This window comes from Nicotiana sylvestris, chromosome 6, assembly GCF_000393655.2.
Source record: "Nicotiana sylvestris chromosome 6, ASM39365v2, whole genome shotgun sequence".
In the NCBI taxonomy this organism is placed as follows: Eukaryota; Viridiplantae; Streptophyta; class Magnoliopsida; order Solanales; family Solanaceae; genus Nicotiana; species Nicotiana sylvestris.
The window spans coordinates 40181480-40203128 of NC_091062.1; the positions used below are offsets into that span (position 1 = coordinate 40181480).

The 21649-nt window shown below is 39.5% G+C and overlaps 1 protein-coding gene across 1 annotated transcript; it reads right to left on the reverse strand.

Moving 5' to 3' along the window:
• Positions 1 to 1085: 1085 nt before the first annotated feature.
• On the reverse strand, positions 1086 to 18032 carry LOC138870518 (uncharacterized). Its single transcript, XM_070148327.1, has 2 exons — positions 17786 to 18032; positions 1086 to 1288 (listed from the first exon to the last, which is right to left on the reverse strand). The coding sequence occupies exons 1-2, from the start codon at positions 18030 to 18032 to the stop codon at positions 1086 to 1088; spliced, it is 450 nt and encodes a 149-aa protein (XP_070004428.1).
• Between the last annotated feature and the right edge of the window lie 3617 nt (positions 18033 to 21649).

A 21649-nucleotide genomic window follows, 5' to 3' on the forward strand; every position in this document is an offset into this window, starting at 1 on the left:
AAAAGAGGCAAAGATACTTCCCCGAAACTTCATTCCTGATCTGAGACAGTGTCAGGATTCACATTACATGCACGCCCCAATGCTCTGAGCCAACCCATAAATATTTTCTCCGACTTGACTTGTCTGTCAGCTATCTCCTCCACACGATTGCCCAACCCAGTCATAGTGATGCGAAGATCCTCCACGTCTTTTTCCAATGTGTTTTGACGAGGCAATCTGGTAGATCGGGAAGATGAAGCTGCTCGTGATAATGTTGCTGCTTGTGATGCTGATCTTGACAGTCTCGCAGCTGATGACAGTCTTGCAGCTGATGCACGGGGTGCTTCTGACTGCGCCTCACTTTCAACATTCATTGCCTCATTTTCCTCCTCATCATCATCGTCGTCATCAACATCAGAGCTGCTTGATTCTACCACCTCTACTACCTCCGGCTCTTTCCCCGTTGTCACTTTATCAGCTCGGAACTTGCTTTCCTTTTCAACCAACCCATCAACAGGTTGATATTCTAGAACACTAGCAGCCCTGCATAGTTGAGTAACTAGTGAAGGGAAGAAGAATCCATACTTCTTGATTTTGCAGCGAGTGAACATCTCATCATACATGATTTTAGCTACGTCAAAGTTGTGACCATTAACAAAACACCAGACAAGACAAGCTCGGGGTCCATTGACTTCCGTTTTATTGTGTGATGGGATCAATCGGGCGCATATGAGATGCAACCAGCACTTTGCTTCAAATGTGAGTGCATTAGAATGAAATTTCTGCCCATAAGTCATCCAGGAAATTTCCTTGCCAGGTGCCAAAATGGTCTCAAAGAATCTTTCATAAATTTCGTATGTGGGTGACTTACCATAGTTATAGAAGTCATTATGCTCCTCTGGAGGTGCAGGCAGCTGATAAGCAGTACGAATTGCCTCAAGTGAAGCATTCACTGCTCTTTGGCGCACTGTGACTATTCCATTTGTATGCTCTGGAGCATTGGCATAAAATTCTCTTACAACCATGAGATTTGCCTCACCTGGTTCGTTGACGAATGTGTGTAAGCCCCTTTTTAACAACTCATCGTGCATATGAGGGCACAACCGCTAAAGTTTTCTCATGTCAACAGCTCTTTCAGGAATTGGTTTCTTTTCAGCTTTTTCTACAAATCGGTTCTGAGCTTTGGCCGAAACAAATCTTGTATTATCAAATGGGCGTGCAATTGCTGCCTCTCGTGACCTAGCTCTGCCTGCTTGGTTTCTTGAGGAAGGACCTGTGGTACATCTTTTTCTGGAGGTAGTCATTATACCTGCAAGACAATAACATATTAACATAGCCCAATCCAAAATTCGCGGCTCAATGGGGTTACTTAGACTTCACACTCATCATTGGTCACAAACTACATTTTCTTATTCATGGGGGATTTTTCACAAACACATTGCATGCATTGTATTATCATAACCCCTTTTACACTTGTTAGAACAATAATCACCCTTATTCACCCATAAAACATCACCAATCAAGTGGTTCTCCTCCCCACACTCATCAACCAACAATACCCCCAAGTATTTCACTAATTTATACATACAATTTATGTACAATTAACACAACATATGTATAAACACTTCAACAGAAATTCGAAAAATAGCAATAAAAATAAAACTAAATTATCACTAACATTATTCTCTGTATAAAAGAACTATACGAGAATAGTTCACTATTATTACACAATACCCATCAATACTATCATTATATTTACTTAAAACATAAAAACAAAATCTGGAAAATAACAAGAAAAATAAAAGAAGAGAAGAACTTAGAACTTAAAACTAATTTCTTACTAACATTTCAACTTATAATATCAACACCATTCTTAGAAACCAACTTTAACAACTATAACTACTTTATTTGCATATAAACAAAAATCTGAAAAAGAAAAAAAAAAGAAAAAGAAAAGAAAACAAAAAAAGGAATTCATACCTTTGTTGGAAGAGAATGGTAAAGAATATGAATGTGAAGATAGAAAAGAAGATTTGATAGGGATTGTTTGGGAGAAAATGGTGAAGCAAAAATGGTGGAAGAAAGGTTTGGAGAAGAGAAGGGTTTTGAAGAGGGGAAATTGGGTTAGAGAGAGAGATAATTTGTTGGAATGAGGGGTTTTTAGGGAGAGGGGCGTTCAGATAAGGGTAATTAGGGGGGTAGGATAGTAATTTAATTAACAAATTAAAACAAAAACAAAAACAAAAAGAAACTAAAAAAACGAAAAATTTCACTGAACTAGCGCGGTCACGCACTTGGCCTCATATCACTCAGCATATCCTCACATATGGCCCTCGGCCTCACTCAGTCCAAAAAGCATCACAAGCCCCTTGGGCATTAGTAAAATAGTAGTTCTTAGCCCAAAACATGATGTAAAAATATCATTTAAGTTTCAAATCTGAGTAAAAGTGTCACGACCCAAACCGATGGGCCGTGACGGGAACCCGATATCTTACTCAACCGAGTACCAACGTAACATATCTTTCTTATTACCTCATCATATACACGTAACATACGGGCTTAATAGGCCAATATAATCATTTATCAACTCAAAATATAGGCTGACAAAGCCGTACAATCTTTCACGTACATGACATATGTCTACAAGACTCTAAGAATACATAAATATCATAAGGGTCGAGATAGAGTCTTGCCATACCAAACAATACATGTCTAAATCATACTAACCAAACAAGCAACTCCGAAGCAAATAGAGCGCACCAACATCTTCCGCTGAGTTGATAGCCTACTTGGAGGGCTCTCGACTTGTCTATCGGGACCTGTGGGCATGAAATGCACCGTCCCCAGGTAAAAGGGACGTCAGTACGAATAATGTACCGAGTATGTAAGGCACATAAATAAGTACATAAGAGACATGGAAGAAATATAGAGTACATGACTCAACCTGTAAGTCTGAATAACTTTGCAAATCATAAATTACTTTTAGCGTCATGCATATGCGTATGACTGTCATGTCGTGCATAGGTACATGTTTCATAACATCATCAGCCTCTGAGGGCATCCTATCATATCATATCGGCCACTGAGGGCAAAATCATCATCGTATACCAGCTAATCAGGTGGTGGTGCGTATATAACGCCATAACCTTTCCCATATCCCATATACATATATATACATACATATATACACGTATATAACGTCATTTGAGTACATACATATATATGCGTATATAACGCCGTTTGGATCATATTTCAGCCACTGTGGGCAACATCATCATCATATACCAGCTAATTAGGTGGTGGTGCGTATATAACGCCGTAACCTTTTCCCATATCCCATATACATATATTTACATATATACGCGTATATAACACCATCTGGTCATGGGTCAATGCACATGAACGCAATGCATCTAAAGTACATCAATAAAATTATTCGGAATGTCATAAGACCATTTTGCCTCTTGAGCAATATCATAAAGTAACATCTTTTCAACTTTCGTATTTTTCTGAGACCCATGAACAAATGATAAAATATTATGACACATGGAAATTAAAGAACATAGATATTTCTATTACTTCTATGAGTAGAGTCACTTATAGAATTTGTGCATTTTCACGTTTCGTTCATATCGTATGGATCATGCCAAAAGAAAGAAGGAATAGCCTTAACATACCTAGAATAGGAATGACTCCGTATAATTATCCCATTAGAAACCTTCATGGATTGAACTCAGAACCCAAAAATTGGATTTAGGCCTTTGCGCTTTTGAATTTGAGGAACGAAATTGGCTTGGTATTGCTGCCAAAATAACGAAATGGAGCCAAGGATTTGGACGAGACTAGTTCTTGGTTTCCAATGCCAAAGACATTAAACTTGAAGTGAATCCAAGACTTGGATGAAAGTATTGGGATTTTAAATTACTTGGATTTGGCTAACTAGTTGAATACTTGGACGAAGTGTTCTGTTTTAATGTTCTTGGTTTCAAAACCAAGAACAAATTCGTTGGCTTGGAGTTGGACAAGAATGATTTTGTATTCCAAGTTCTTGGTTTCAAACCAAGGAAAATGAATTGAAGTTTTAAATTGTCTAATTAGATAAGACTTTACAAGTCTTACCAAGACTTGACTTTAAGTCTTCATTTAATTTATTCCCATGCAGCCACCTAGAATAATGACTACTTTGTCATTGTCTAGGCTTTGTGTCTCATTGACGGGGGGGGGGGGGTTAATTATTAATTATTTATCCACTTATTAGTTAACCGAGTAATGTTTTGTTACCCGGTAATTAATCAATTACTCGTAAAATTGAGAATTATTCCCACTTACTTGAAATATTACTCACTTTTCACATACCTTACTATTATGGTCATGTGTTACCTTGAATGGTACTAGTCCATAAATACCGAGTATTTTAGCTTGAGCCATATTTTATCCCAAAATACAAAATTTCAATGAAATTCATTTTCTTCGACTTGCTTCCCCTCTCACCTTCATGAATTTACTTATCACTTGTTTGAAATAGCATAATACTTAAAATCTCAAAATAATCCCATCCCCGAACTTACGTTGATTAACTTATGACGAAACTTTAACATACGAAAATGTGGGATGTAACATCATTCCCCCCCTTTGGAACATTCGTCCTCGAATGTTGACTGGTGCTCTTATCATTTTCATAGCCTATGTCTTCCGAATACTTTAGTAGTCATCTTGCCATCTAGGCAACTGTTCTGTGAATAAGTCCAAAGTCTAGGGTATTCTCCCCTTTTAGGCCTCTTTCCCATGTCATGACTTGTGATCAAATTCCTCCCAATCTCATAACTGTTGCTACCTCTAATTATGCATCTTCTACGATACTGACCTTGTAAGTGTGCTTATGCGACTCTCCTCTCCTTTTTCCCCAGCCAATCCTGAAGTTCTTCGCTCTTTGTTTTTGTCAAACTTACGAATATTGCTATATCTTATTCTATAGACGTGGTTATCCATTTGTATGACTTCACTGCATCTACATAGGTCATACTATACCATAATTCTTACCTCGACTTCTCCTTACTGAGGTCTGCTACCAAATCCTAGGTTACTTTCATTGCTTATCCCATGCGTATAAATCTATGTCCTCTAATGCTTCCACATTACTGTTCATCATAAGAATGACAGCTTAATCTCTTCTCATACTTTATAACTTTTATCCATCAATTTTTATCCATAATATACCACTGATAACTTAATCTTTTATGTAATATTGCTGCTAGGATTTACGTTTTATCGGGGGACTTCTGAAATGATTAGATTGATCCACCTGGGGCGATATCCTTCTTTCATAACCGTACCTCACAACATCCCAATGCGATTCACCTTGTGTGGGTACCTTAATCCTGTCCAATTCATAAGATCCGTTTGTTTTCTTCGTTGAATCATTACTTAATCGAAGGCCCAAACGTCATTTTTTTTCTATCACAATTACACCCTCATTCTACTACCAGGGTGGCATTCTAATTGCTATTAGTCTTAGACTCCTTTGAGTTTATTTAGGCTATAGTGAGCTTTGTATAATTTAGAGAAATCATCTGCTCTTATTTTTTTCATGGGCGTAATTCTGAGGACTTATCCATTTTCGTTACCTTTTCACTTGCCCTTTCTTATCCTTACTCTTGTCTTCTAGAACCTTGTCGCTTCACCATACAATGGCTTGCGACCGACACAACTCTATTTATATTACTTGCAACCTTTCAACTTGCTTGTATCATAGATTTCCTTATGTCATTCTGGGATATCAAGCGGGACATCACATTGTCTCTAACTCTTCTTTACTGTATTAATTAGCTTCCTCGATACCTAGAAACCATAGGCTATGAGATATGCCATTGACTATGCCGTTATCATTCCTAGATATTGAATCTCTGTGCTTATAACCTTGTATCCGAAGTATGGACTATTCATAACTTTCTACATTTGAGTATCTCATATGTTGTTCACTTTTACCTTACTTGCTTAAAATCTCGTATCATATCTTTTATATCCTTCATAACCTCCCTTCCACCTAGGTGTAATTCACGTCCATAACTTGAAGATCTATTATAATACTCGCACCTCTGGTACATACATAATCCGGTGGGAGCTTCATAATGAATTCTTATGAGGCTAGTACTCTTCAGTTGGTTTCATCATAGAGTCGTTATAATTTATGGCTACTACACTATCTCTCTTATGCCTCTGCTACTTAAGAGTGATCCTGAGGCCTATAATTCTCTTGGTCCCTTTTGTTTTGCTTAGTCGATGTAACTATTTAGTTTCCTTTTTTTTTCCTGATCAGCCTTTATGTAGGCTTAAGCTATCTTCTGATATGCGACTCATGGTATTGGTTATTACTTTAGCCTTTCATAGGTGATGAGCGATATCCATGATAAAATCTTTTAATAATTCAATCCTTCGTCTATGACCTGGGCTCAATTCCTTCTTTTAACGTATACCAGAATCTTCTACGGCTGTATATGTTGCAGGTATAGAACTCCAAACTCTTAAGTGCGTTCATAACGTCATCAACTTGGGATTATTGATTTAATAATTCCTTTGGTTCCTTCTTCACTTCCTTTAATGTAAGCTATTACTTTTCCTGGTCTTTTTGCCCCTTTGCTACGTGCATACTTAGCTTATCTTAGTTCCCACGCATGCCAGAGTTTTCGTGCAACTCATATGATCTCGAATATTACTTTTAATTTTACTTCCCGTTCATTAACCACGGTAGGTACCCCTTTCCTTTGGAGTGCTTACAATATTGTTGTGAGATTTGTTGTTACACGACAATTTTATCTTTAGGTCGTTGTGCTTAGGTTGAAGCCTTCTTCCTTATTTCTTCAGCTAGTCCTTCATCGTAGTACTTATGGAAGACTCTCTGGCTCCTGTAAAGTTGTGAGCCTATTACATTGTATACTCGACGGACCTTCTAATGTCCTTTCTTTCCTATACTTATCCGTAGTTACTTACTTCCATGCCCTTGTGCTTGTAGGGTTGCTTTTGAATTAATATTTTGACTATCTTCCAGTGACACTCTTATTTATTTCCGTAAAACTCATACGGTACCTTTAACTACCCTGACTCTTATTTGAATATATCTCCAGTATTATAATGACATTACTGCGAGACTGAATTCTCCATGTTGGGGTATACTACATTTATCTTGCATGATTTGTCTGTAACTTCTTGACTAGCCATAACTAAGCTTTTCCTGAATCAATTACTAACTACTCATTGGCCCATTCTCATATCAATATTTCGCGAAATTCTTTCTTGGGTTATTTCCTTGGTCTTAACTTACGTCTCGCACTGGCTCCTTAATTATCAATAACATCTCGAGTAGGAACCCTTACTTCCTCTCATTGACGTCGTATTTGCATAATGTTTTGGAATTGTAGCATATACGTAGGAGCTGAATAAGTGTAATCTCATTCCTTTTTCGTGTTTACCGCATTCTTCATTTATTACTCCATATTCTCCCCTTTAGGGGAGTACTAAGACTTGGAGCTTTGGCGACCAACCTACAGATATTTTTCCTCTTTATCTTTGGCATCTTTTCACACCATCGATGACTCTTACTCACCTTGCGGTAATCCTTCAGTACCAAGGATAACAAATCCCCTTACTCACAAGGGTGACACTTAATGTAACTGGTACATACATTCCCTTAAGCTTAACTTTGCTAACATTGCTTGCTTTAGGGAAGCGTCTTCCTGAATGAACATCCTCTGAATTTCTCATGAACCTTCTTATGTTGTCCGTCCTATTATTGTCGGAATACGATATGAAATTCTTATGATGCCGACTATTATCAACTCACTCAGTCCCTATTTCATGTTTAGTTTATCTTGTTCACCAATCCATACTGGCTTCTATTACTCTAGGGTCTAACTTTTCCTTTTGGTAATTGCGTCAGAGTTGCAAACTTGTTTCTTGAAGTGAGGATATGAATTTATGGCCTATATTCTTTCATTGTCTCAAGGCCTGTCATCTTTTGTCTTTCCCTTCACTTGACTGTAAATTCTGTAATACTATCATCATTTTTTTGACCTACCGTTATTACCTGTGTATCATATCTTACTCATAATGCTTCATTAACTCTCTTCTTATTTCCTGCTAACACTTATGCCTATCACTTTATTCTGCAAACTTGAACAAGACATTTTTTGCTCTTAGCTTCCCTTTGCTCTATCCAATGGCTCTTAAAGTTGCTTAACGTTTTCGTTTTACTAGGGATACGAGCCACACTAAAGTAATATTTATCCCTTCAAGGCTTATAGTGCATGTCTTTGTAGTACTCATATCTGACTGCACTATTTCAGAGTGCACCATCTGGTTTCTCATAAAGAGATCTATTAGCATATTTGCAATATCCTTCGGAAATGTCAACTAACGCAAACAATTCATCCATCATATCTTCTTATACTACTTCTGTTAATCCCCATGATATTCCTTTTTAATCAAATGATATTCCTTTTTAAAACAAGTAAAACAAGTAATTTAATCGGTAAATAACAAGTAGAAATCTGCCCCTCGGGCACAGTATCAATCGCTCAGCATAGTATCAGCCCCTCGGGCTCACTCTTAGTACAGTATCAGCTCCTCGGGCTCAGTATCAATCACTCAGAATAGTATCAGCTCTCGGGCTCACTCTCAGAATAGTATCAGCCCCTCGGGATACCTCACAATCACTCATATTAGCCCCTCGGGCATAACATCAAACACTCAGAACAATGGGTACCCGCGCTCACTGTGGGTGTGTAGACTCCGGAGGGTCCCTTTACGGCCCAAACACTATATCAAACCACCTCGTGGCATCATCACTCGGCACTCAGCCTCACATCACTCAAGCCACCTCGTGGCATATAAAGTATCTCAGGCCCTCGGCCTCATATCACTCAGCATATCCTCACATATGGCCCTCGGCCTTACTCAGTCCAAATATCATCACAAGCCCCTTGGGCATTAGTAAAACAGTAGTTCTTAACCCAAAACATGATGTAAAAATATCATTTAAGTTTCAAATCTGAGTAAAAGTGTCACGACCCAAACCGATGGGCCATGACGGGCACCCGGTACCTTACTCAATCGAGTACTAACGTAATGTATCTTTCTTATAACCTCACCATATACACGTGACAAACGAGCCTAATAGGCGAACATAATCATTTATCAACTCAAAGTATAGGCCGACAAAGCCGTACAATCTTTCACGTACATGACATATGTCTACAAGCCTCCAAGAATACATAAATATCATAAGGGTCGAGACAGAGTCTCGCCATACCAAACAATACATGTCTAGATCATACTAACCAAACAAGCAACTCCGAAGCAAATGGAGCGCACCAACATCTTCCGCTGAGATGATAGCCTACTTGGAGGGCTCTCGACTTATCTATCGGGACCTGCGGGCATGAAACGCAACGTCCCCAGGCAAAAGGGACATCAGTACAAATAATGTACCGAGTATGTAAGGCACATAAATAAGTACATAAGAGACATGGAAGAAATATAGAGTACATGCCTCAACCTGTAAGTCTGAATAACTTTGCAAATCATAAATTACTTTTAGCGTCATGCATATGCGTATGACTGTCATGTCGTGCATAGGTACATGTTTCATAACATCATCAGCCTCTGAGGGTATCCCATCATATCATATCAGCCACTGTGGGCAAAATCATCATCGTATACCAGCTAATCAGGTGGTGGTGCATATATAACGCCATAGCCTTTACTATATCCCATATACATATATATACATACATATATACGCGTATATAACGCCGTTTGAGTACATACATATATATGCGTATATAACGCTGTTTGGATCATATTTCAACCACTGTAGGCAACATCATCATCATATACCAGCTGATTAGGTGGTGGTGCGTATATAATGCCGTAACCTTTTCCCATATCCCATATACAATATTTACATATATACGCGTATATAACGCCATCTAGTCATGGGTCATTGCACATGAACGCAATGCATGTAAAGTACGTCAATAAAATCATTCGGAATGTCATAAGACCATTTTGCCTCTTGAGCAATATCATAAAGTAACATCTTTTCAACTTTCGTATTTTTCTGAGACCCATGAACAAATGATAAAATATTATGACACATGGAAATTAAAGAACATAGATATTTCTATTACTTCTATGAGTAGAGTCACTTATGGGATTTGTGCATTTTCACGTTTCATTCATATCGTATGGATCATGCCAAAAGAAAGAAGGGATAACCTTAACATACCTGGAATAGGAATGACTCCGTATAATTATCCCATTAGAAACCTTCGTGGATTGAACTTAGAACCCAAAAAATGGATTTAGGCCTCTGCACTTTTGAATTTGAGGAACGAAATTGGCTTGGTATCACTACCAAAATAACGAAATGGAGCCAACGATTTGGACGAGACTAGTTCTTGGTTTCCAATGCCAAAGACATTAAACTTGAAGTGAAGCCAAGATTTAGATGAAAGTATTGGTATTTTAATACTTGGATTTGGCTAACTAGTTGAATACTTGGACGAAGTGTTCTGTTTTAATGTTCTTGGTTTCAAAACCAAGAACAAATTCGTTGGCTTGGAGTTGGACAAGAATGATTTTGTATTCCAAGTTCTTGGTTTCAAACCAAGGAAAATGAATTGAAGTTTTAAATTGTCTAATTAGATAAGACTTTACAAGTCTTACCAAGAGTTGACTTTAAGTCTTCATTTAATTTATTCCCATGCAGCCACCTAGAATAATGACTAATTAGTCATTGTTTAGGCTTCGTGGCTCATTGCCACGGGGGGGGGGTTAATTATTAATTATTTATCCACTTATTAGTTAACCGGGTAATGTTCTGTTACCCGGTAATTAATTAATTACTTGTAAAATTGAGAATTATTCCCACTTACTTGAAATATTACTCACTTTTCACATACCTTACTATTATGGTCATGTGTTACCTTGAATGGTACTAGTCCATAAATACTGAGTATTTTATCCCAAAATACAAAATATCAATGAAATTCATTTTCTTCGACTTGTTTCCCCTCTCACCTTCATGAATTTACTTATCACTTGTTTGAAATAGCATAATACTTAAAATCTCAAAATAATCCCATCCCCTAACTTACGTTGATTAACTTACGACGAAACTTTAACATACGAAAATGTGGGATGTAACAAAAAGTGGCTGAGTTTGTAAAACAGTAGATATCAACAGGACTGAGTTCAAATAATAAGTCAAGTAGTGAGGAAACAGTGATAAAAATCCCCGAAGGGTTCAAATAGTTGGCACGAAGTCCAAATATAGCAATCAGCCCAAATAATGATGATAACAAATGAATTTCAGTCAAATATTTAGTAAAATCATCAATCGGGATGGACCAAGTCACAATCCCCAGTAGTGAAAGACCCCACGCTCATCATCCAGCGCGTATCTTGCCTCAATATAGCTCTACGATATGCAATCGAGAGTTTCAAACCCTCAGAACATCATTTACAACCATTACTCACCTCGAACTAGCTAATTCTCTAGCTCGTGACACCTTTGCCCCTCGAATTGGCCTCCACGCGCGTCGAATCTATCCAAAATCAGAACGAATACGTCACAATATGCTAAGGGAACAAAGCCCAAGTGAAAACATTCGAAAAATATCAAAAATCTCGAAATTAGCAAAACCCGAGCCTCGGTCCCACATTTCGGAATCGGGTAAAATTTACATTTTCAGAATCCTCATACCTCACGAGTCTAACCATACCAAAATTATCCAATTCTGATACCATTTGGTCCTTGAAATTATCATTTTACATTTTTGAAAGGTTTCACAATTTTCTTCCCAAATATCATCCCAAATCAAGAATTAAATGATGAATTCAATGATAGATTCATGTATTCTAGCCAAATCTAAGTTAAAATCACTTACCCCGATGAATTTCTTGAAAAACCTTCAAAAAATCATCAAAATCCGAGCTCTCTAGGTCGAAATATTAAATAAAACCCAAAACCTCGTATTTATAGGGTACCCCTCAGATTTCAGCTACCGCGGTCCGCACAAGCCAGTGCGGTCCGCGCAAAATCAACCGCGGCCGCACAAGCCTTCCTCTGCAATTTTTTACAGGCTTTAGTATTTTGGCCATAACTTTCTCTACAGATGTCCAAATTTCAATATCTTTACTTTTCTGTAAACTAGACACATACAACTTTCGTTTTTGAATCACCTCAATATTTCTTATAGATCAAAAGATATGAGCTTCCGAAGTTGGACCAGCGGTAAAGTTCTTCACCGCGCCCGCGCCCGCTTTTGTGCGGTCCGCGCGACACCTACCGCGCCCGCTTTTGTGCGGTCCGCAGAGTACTCACCGTGGGTGCACTCATTTTTGTGCGGACCGCGTGGGTGAGTTCCGGGGCCTGCAACCCTCCTTGACCTGCTACAACTATGATTTTCGGCCTAAAACATTCCGGAACCTACCCGGGATCCTCGAAACTTCAAACTAATTGTACCAACACATCCCATGACATCGTTCAAACTTGTTAAACACTTCGGAATGCTTATAACAACATCAAATCACGAATTTAACATAGGATTCAAGCCTAAGAACTCCTAGAACTCTTAAATTATGCTTTCGATCAAAATGTCTATCAAATCTCGTCCGAATGACTTAAAATTTTGCACACACTTCCCAAATGACACAACGAAGCTACTGCAACTCTCAAAATTCCATTCCGACCCCTATATCAAAATCTCGCCTATCAACCGGAATTTGCCAAAATATCAATTTTGCCAATTCAAGCCTAAATCTTCTCTACAACTCTAAAACCCATTCCGATCGCGCTCCTAAGTCACAAATCACCTCCTGAATCTAACCAAACCATCATAACTCAGTTCTGAGCCTTCTAACACATAAGTCAATATCCAGTTGACTTCTCCAACTTAAGCCTTCTTAAAAGAGACTAAGTGTCTCATTTCTTACCAAATCCTCTCCGAACTCAAACTAATCAACCCGATCACATAAATTATGGATAACGAAGCATAAAGAAGCTGAAATAGGGAAAACAGAGTGGTAATTCATGAGACGACTGGCCGGGTCGTCACAAAACATGAGACCTAAGAGCATGATTTCTAATGCATGCATGAACCCTAAGCATGGTTTCTATTGCGCCATTAGGAACATAAACCTAATAGCATTTTTTCTACCCTTAATAACTATAGCATGCATATTTCCCCATCCCTTTTCACTAGCCACCCCAATACTTGTTTACAAATTATTACAGACCATGTGATAAAATTACATAAGAAATGAAGAATAAGAAGTTACAACTATATGAAGCTTGATTCTGACTTCCTCTTTGAGTTATGTAATAAACCACCTCAAATGCCAATGTTGTTCCAAGGCCTTTCTCATATCTGGGTGTGTCAGAGTTCCCTAAGGACCTCAAGGGATCCCGGGAAGTGCTCACACCCAGATTGCATAACCAAGAGTAAGTGCAGTGTGGAAGGGCCAGTTCTTATGTGTCTAGGTTCAGAGGGAGCTCAAGGGTCCCAAAGCAAGACTCACACAAGAGGGGAAAAACCTAATAATATAAGAGTGCATGTGAGAGTGCTTGACATAGATTTAAGAGAGTTGAGTTGGAAGACAGTTTTGAAAATGATTGATTTGAAATAAATTTGCAATAGCAACAGAAGAGTTGCTTAGTGAAAACAGTTTTTTGAAAGGGAAAGGGGATAGAGCAACAACACACATACAAAACTGGTTCAGAGAGTAGTACAACTTCAGTAATTACAAGCAGGGGAGTAGGGGTTGGGGACATGGAGGAACCAAATCAGAAACACACAATTAATCATGAATCAAGTACGTTAGGAGACATACTAGTTGAGGGACGTAAACAAGAACAAGTAAACATGCTGATTACACTTGAACAAAGGAAGGCATAATTTTAAGCATGCTGAGTAAAGCAGTAAACAAGAAGTACAATTTAACAGTATGAGCCATTAAATTAGTGCATAAAGAGACAAAGATTGACAAACAAGGGAACACATAGAGTTGAGTTTCACTATTTAAACTAAGAACATACCAGTTGAAGAAGCAAAGTGTAGAAAAAGTAAAGCAATCAGAGTTTCACAGTCTAGCCCTGGCTTTCAGTCGGCTAGAAGCAGTAGCACAAGTAGTAGTAGAGAAATAGAGAGTTTGAGTGTGTAAGTGTGTGTTCAGAACTAAATTGTTCGTGTGTTTAAAGAAGAGAGGGAAGGGTATTTATAGCTTTGAAAAGAAGTGGAAAAAAAGTAAACAAGTAAAGGTTTAACACAAATATGGAAATAATCATCATCAGAATCAATTAATACAAGTACTTCCCCTTAATCAAGGAGTTACAGCTCAAACAGATACTACAGGGATAATTAAGGAAAGAGAATCAGTTTGAGAAAGATTGATTTTTACCATATAAGGGGTAGTAAAAGTATAGGGCATATAATTGAGTCTAGGTACATAATATACTTAATTTGGGGAAAGGATTCAGCAGGGGTGAAACATCACAGCAAATAAAAAAAAGGAATCAATCAACTTAAACAAATGAGTAAAATTAGGGTTTATAAGAAAACCTTACAATCAAATCGTAATTTAAGGAAATCAATATCAATCAAGAAGGAATCATGATTCTGCACTTCGACATATAAATAGAAAGAATGAACAGGCGTATCAGACATGCAGGGTCAAACATATTGACAAAAAGAAGCAAACTAGATGAACACAAACATTCAAAAGTGACATGAACAGGCTAAGGACTACTCGAAGCATGGTAATCAACGGAGTCAAGTAGTCATAGCTCACACAACAACAACAACAACAACAACAACGACCCAGTATAATCCCACAAGTGGGGTCTGGGAAGGGTAATATGTACGCAGACCTTACCCCTACCCCGAAGGGTAGAGAGGCTGTTTCCAGGAGACCCTCGGCTCAAAAAAGCAATAGGAGATGATATATTAGTACCATAAAAATGCGTAATAAAAATAACAACAATAACAACAACAATATATAAGAGATATGAAATATGAAATACAGGATACAGAATACGAAATACGAAATAGATGGCTGGTATAGTACAACTAGAAGGGAAAGCCCTGCATCAATAGACGACCAAATGACATTCTTAGTCTAACTCCTAACTGGATAGTCTTCCTCTATTGTGCTGTAGAAATATTCACACTCTCCCCTAACCTACAACCTTAATGCTCGACCTCCATAATTCCCTATCAAGGGCCATGTCCTCAGTAATCCTAAGTCGCGCCATGTCCTGTCTGATCACCTCTCCCCAATACTTCTTAGGTCTTCCTCTACCTCTCCGCGTGCCCACTACAGCCAGTCGCTCACACCTCCTCACCGGTGCATCAGTGCTCCTCCTCTGAATGTGCCCGAACCATCTGAGTCTTACTTCCCGCATCTTGTCCTCCATGGGGGCCACACCCACCTTCTCTCGAATATCTTCATTCCTAATCTTATCCATCCTTGTATGCCCGCACATCCACCTCAACATCCTCATCTCTGCTACTTTCATCTTCTGGATGTGTGAGTTCTTTACCGGCCAACATTCAGTTCCATACAACATGGCAGGCCTAACCACTGCTCTATAAAACTTACCTTTTAGTAACGGTGGCACTTTCTTGTCACACAAGACTCCCGACGCTAACCTCCACTTCATCCACCCCACCCCTATACGGTGTGTGACATCCTCGTCAATCTCCCCGATCCCCTGAATAACCGATCCAAGGTACTTGAAACTACCTCTCTTGGGAATGACTTGAGAGTCAAGCCTCACTTCAACTCCCGCTTCCGTCGGCTCAACTCCAAATTTGCACTCGAGGTATTCCGTCTTCGTCCTACTCAACTTGAAACCTTTAGACTCAAGAGCATGTCTCCAAATCTCTAGCCTCTCGTTGACGCCGCCTCTTGTCTCGTCAATTAGAATAATGTCATCAGCAAATAGCATGCACCATGGAACCTCCCCTTGAATATGATGAGTCAGTGCATCCATCACCAGGGCAAATAGGAATGGGCTGAGCGCAGACCCTTGGTGCAACCCCGTAATAACTGGAAAGTGTTCAGAGTCGCCTCCTACTGTCCTAACCCGAGTCTTAGCTCCATCATACATGTCTTTAATCACCCTAATATAGTTACTCGGGACCCTTTTATCCTCTAAGAAGCTCCACAAGACCTTCCTAGGCACCTTATCGTACGCTTTCTCCAGATCAATAAACACCATGTGGAGATCCTTCTTCTTATCTATGTACTATTCCACCATCCTCCTATATAAGGTGGATAGCTTCTGTGGTAGATCGTCCCGGCATGAACCCGAACTGGTTGTCTGAAATAGACATCGTCCTTCGCACTCTCATTTCTACCACTCTCTCCCAAACTTTCATGGTATGACTTAGTAATTTGATGCCCCTATAGTTGTTACAGCTCTGGACATCACCTTTGTTCTTATACAACGGGACCATTGTACTCCACCTCCACTCTTCAGGCATTCTATTAGTCTTGAATATAACACTAAACAATGCAGTAAGCCATTCCAAGCCTGCTCTACCCACACACCTCCACAGTTCAACCGGAATTTCGTCTGGCCCGGTAGCTCTGCCCCTTCTCATCTTACGCATTGCCTCCATGACTTCATCGATCTCAATGTCCCTACAATTACTTAATTCATGGTGACTGTCGGCATTCCTCAATTCCCCAAGTATAATATCCTGATCCCCTTCTTCACTTAGAAGTTTATGAAAGTAGGTCTGCCACCTCCTCTTAATCTGGTCATCTCCCATCAAAACTTTGCCGTCATCATCTTTTATGCACCTCACTTGGTCCAGATCCCGAGTTGTCCTCTCTCTCGCCTTAGCGAGTCGGAATAACTTCTTCTCCCCACCTTTGTTCCTTAGTTCCTCATACAGACGAGCAAAAGCTGTCGTCTTAGCCTCCGTCACTGCCATCTTCGCCTCCTTCCTAGCTACCTTATACCTTTGACTGTTCTCTCTCTTCTCCTCCTCGTCAGTGCTCCCTACTAACCTTAGGTAAGCCGCCTTCTTTGCTTCCACTTTACCTTGGACCACTGCATTCCACCACCAATCTCCTTTGTGTCCACCATAGTGGCCCGTAGATATCCCTAACACCTCTCTCGCCGCCTTTCTTATACAGTCCGCCGTCGTCGACCACATTGTGTTTGCGTCCCCACTACTTCTCCAAGCTCCCATTGCCGATAACCTTCCTTCCAACTCTTTAGCCTTATCCTTAGTTAAGGCGCCCCACCTAATCCTGGGGCGTCCTCGTACTGACCTCTTCTTCCTCCTTATCCTAATACAAATGTCCATCACCAAAAGCCTATGCTGCGTTGAGAGGGTCTCACCTGGGATAACCTTGCAGTCCTCGCACAACCTTCTGTCGCATCTCCTGAGGAGGAGATAGTCAATCTGAGTCTTCGCCACCGAACTTTGGTAAGTAACCAAATGTTCATCCCGCTTCGTAAAACTCGAGTTTGCAATGACTAGATCGAAAGCCTTGGCAAAGTCCAACAGCGCAATGCCCCCTCCGTTCCGCTCTCCGAAACCAAATCCGCCATGCACCTCAGTGTACCCACCTGCAGATAACCCAATATGACCATTGAAATCTCCTCCTATGAATAACCTCTCAGAAGGCGGTATACTACGAACAATCTCATCCAACCCCTCCCAAAATTGCCTTTTAATATCCTCATCCAAGCCTGCTTGTGGTGCGTACGCGCTAACGACATTTAAAGTACCCTCACCCACCACCAACTTAATAGTCATTAGCCTATCATTCACCCGTCTGACCTCCACCACGGACTCCCTAAGATGGCTATCTACCAGGATACCCACTCCATTCTTACCCTTCAGGACACCAGAGTACCACAACTTATACCCATCCACATTTTTCGCCCTCGATCCGACCCACCTAGTATCCTGGACACACACTATATTAATCTTCCTCTTCTGCAAGATTTTCGCCAACTCTATAGATTTACTCATTAGTGAACCTATGTTCCGATTCTCCTAGTCATAGCTCACACATAGACTCAAAATAAAGAAATCAGTCTAACACATAGCAACAGGTAGAGGAGATCAGACCAGCACACCAAAAATAAGTAAAGGAAGTCTTCAAAAGCTCATAGTAACAAGTGAGGAAAATTTTAAGAAATTAGGGTTTTAACAAAGTTGGGTTAAAAATGGTAAGAACTCAGAATACGTCAGGACAAACAAAGGAAATGATCTAACCATAAAGAACTCAATCGAAACAGGCATACATACAAAATAAATGAAGACAGGTTCAGAACCCTGGATAAAACCAAAAATACCTAGGATTTTCAACACAATGAACCAGGTAGAAGAAAAACATAAAAAAACCGTTTGAATATAGTAAAATCATAAGACAACACTAAAAATCGGAGAAGAAGTCTTTTAAAAAAAGTTAAGAAAACCCTAATCTTGAAGACGGGGAGTCACTTGGAAAGAAATTGGAGAAACCTTTAAGAAAACACCAAGAGGTTAATAACATACACAAATCTAAGTCAGATCTGAAAGAAAATTGGAAATTTTTTTTTTTAAAAACTAGGGTTTCAAAGAACCCAGAAAAAGTGAGAAAACTTCGAAAAGTTACCGATCTAGTTGGAAAAGCCATGGATCTGACTCGAACGGCCATGAATGACCGGAAAAGGCCATGGATAGAAGTTTGAGCAAGGTTTGGACTAGATCTCTTCGATATCTTTCCACGAAATCACAAAAGCGGGCCACTAGGAGATGTATGAGACAGGTACACGTCTCAAACGACCATGGGAGTCCATGGATTGGGTAAGGATCGAAGGAGATTAGGGCTAGTTTGGGTGGCGGCGGCTAGGGTTTGAGTGAGGTTGCATAGAGAATTGGAGAGGAAAGGGGACTAAAGGGTGGCGGGTTGGTGGGAAATGAATTAGGTTAGGGGGTCGTTTAGGTTTAATTTGGTAAGGGGCAACGTGGACCGTTGATCTGGGAGATCAACGATCGAGATTAGAGAGGGTAGGTGGGGATCCGGGTTTGGGTAGGATTGAAAAGGTGTGGGTCGTGTTTTAATTGGAATTGGGATGGGAAATTGAGGTTGGATTTGGGCTAGATTTGAAAGCCAAATTTGGCTAAAATTTAAATAGCTAGTTTTTCTCTATTAATTTTATATAAATAGTAAATAATTTCCGAAAAATAACTTGAAAGTACTAAAGTGATTTATAATATGTAATTAATAATTTAAAAATATAGGACCCACTTTTATATATATAAAACCTAATTTAACCTTAAAAGGGCTAATATTGCAATTATGTGCAATTTAGCTTTAAAATACTAAATAAAATTGTAAAAATATGTAAAAACTACTTTAGCCATATTTTGTCATAAATATAGAAGTTCAATAGATGAATTATCAAAACAATAATTTTGGAAATAATTATTGGGGATTTTATGGACAAAAAGGGAGAAAATAAATCAATTTAAAATCTTAAAATTATGGAAAAAATAATAAAACCCTTGGACATGCTTATATATGTATATATATGCTATTTTGAAGGTATTTTGCATATTGGAAAATATATAGGGAAAAATTGGGTATCAACAGCTGCCCCTCTTTACCCGGGAATAATGAAAGAGTTTCCGGGTAAAGAAATGATGGTCAATTTTGACCGAACGAAATGGTTTGAAGAAGGTAGGCTGTGCCCTGGCCTCTGAGCTGCCTACATATCTCTAGTTTTACAGGAATTAGGCCGTATGTAGTTCAGGATCCGTCGGCGGAGTATACCGATGAAGACCTTCCAAAACGGATGCAGTATCTAGGGCCGGGTGAGTGAGCGATTTATGGGTTAGGTTTGATATGGCTAAGGGAACTGGAGTGCATTCGCTCCTGCTGGGGTGGTTGTTTCTTGCCGGTTTACTTGCAATTAGGAACAATACAAGCGTATACTATGCATAAATTTAAACATGATGCAAATTACTGTTGGACCATGAGTGTTGTCTTCAGACGATTTGGAATGGCGTCCTTAGACCATGACATCCTGGGCCATGAAGCGTATGTTAAAGGATTCGTAGGCCATGAAATGTTGTTCTCGGGCTATGAGGATGGTGCCTCCGAACCATGACGCATTTGAATAATGATATGCAAAAGATTGAAAGAGATCCTTAGGCCATGACATGGTGTTCTCGGGCTATGAAGATGGTGCCTCCGAACGATGACAACTTTGGATGAGTTGGCGATATTTCAGCCCATGAAAGATGCAGTAGTATGATGCGGACAAGACAGAGCTTAGTCTTGCGAATTGAAGGGCAGAGCATAGCTCGTAAGAGAAGTGAGATAAATAGTGTTTGGGATAGTGCTTAGTTTCAAAGAAAATGGGAGGGAGGGCTTAGCCTCGGAAGGCAGAATGATAGCTTTATGCAAAGATGCGAATGCAGATGGAGGTAGAGCTTAACCTTGGAAGACAAAATGGTATCCTTATACAATGCAGATGGAGACAATGTTTAGTCTCGGAAGGCATAATGGTAGCCTTATACGAATTGGACGATAGAATAGTAGCCTTATGCAATGCAGATGTGGATGGAGATAACGTTTAGTCTTGGAAGGCAGAATGGTAGCCTTATGCAAATTGGTAGGCAGAGTTGTAGCCTTATGCAATGCAGATGTAGATGGAGACAACGTTTAGTCTCCGAAGGCAGAATGGTAGCCTTATGCAAATTGGAAGGCAAAATAGTAGCCTTATGCAAGAATGCAGATGGAGGTAGAGCTTAACCTTGGAAGGCAGAATAGTAGCCTTATGCAAGAAATAAAATAACAGTAGAGTTTTCTTAGCTGATAGCAGATTGTGGCGTTGTGATTACTGGGAGCACTGTGACGTACAGAACATCACTGGTGTATGCTGATAGCAAATGTTGGCAAGTGCAACGGTTAGGAGAGTCATATTCTTGAACAATGTTTGTTCCCTGGGTGTACAATATGTTTAACAGTTTTGCAATCCTAGTGCCTGCATCCAAAGAAAAATCATGACTATTGTAAGGGGGAGGTTAGTTCGTATCCTTGTTGGCTTTTGCTTGACTCATTATGATTTGATCTAGTGATACCATCTGTATCATTGGGGTAGCGTTGCTAAACAAAGCAGTTTCAATAATAAACATGCATGATTGTGCAAAAGTATGGAATAAATGTATAATTAAAAATAGCTTTCAGATGAACTGACGACTGTGACGTAGTTCGAGACATTGCAACCTCCTCTGCTACGGAATTTTGAGGGTCCTCCTAAAAATTCTGCTCCAGTTTGATGGGTCGACATTTCTGACTATTGCTCGTGCGACAATCGGCTGAAATTACTTCAAAATTTTGAGGGTCCTCCTTAACATTCTGCTCCAGTTTCCAATTGCGGGGGGAAATGAAATTTTTATTGAATTGTGACCGAACCCATAGAGCTACCTATGTATCCCCTCTTAAACGGGAATCAGGTCAGGCGTAGTTCAATTTACATCATATAAGGAAAGCATAAAAATTACACATAGTAACGCTTGACCGCATCTGAATTGATCGTCTTTGGCCAGACTTCTCCGTCCATTTCTGCAAGTATGAGGGCTCCTCCTATCAAAAC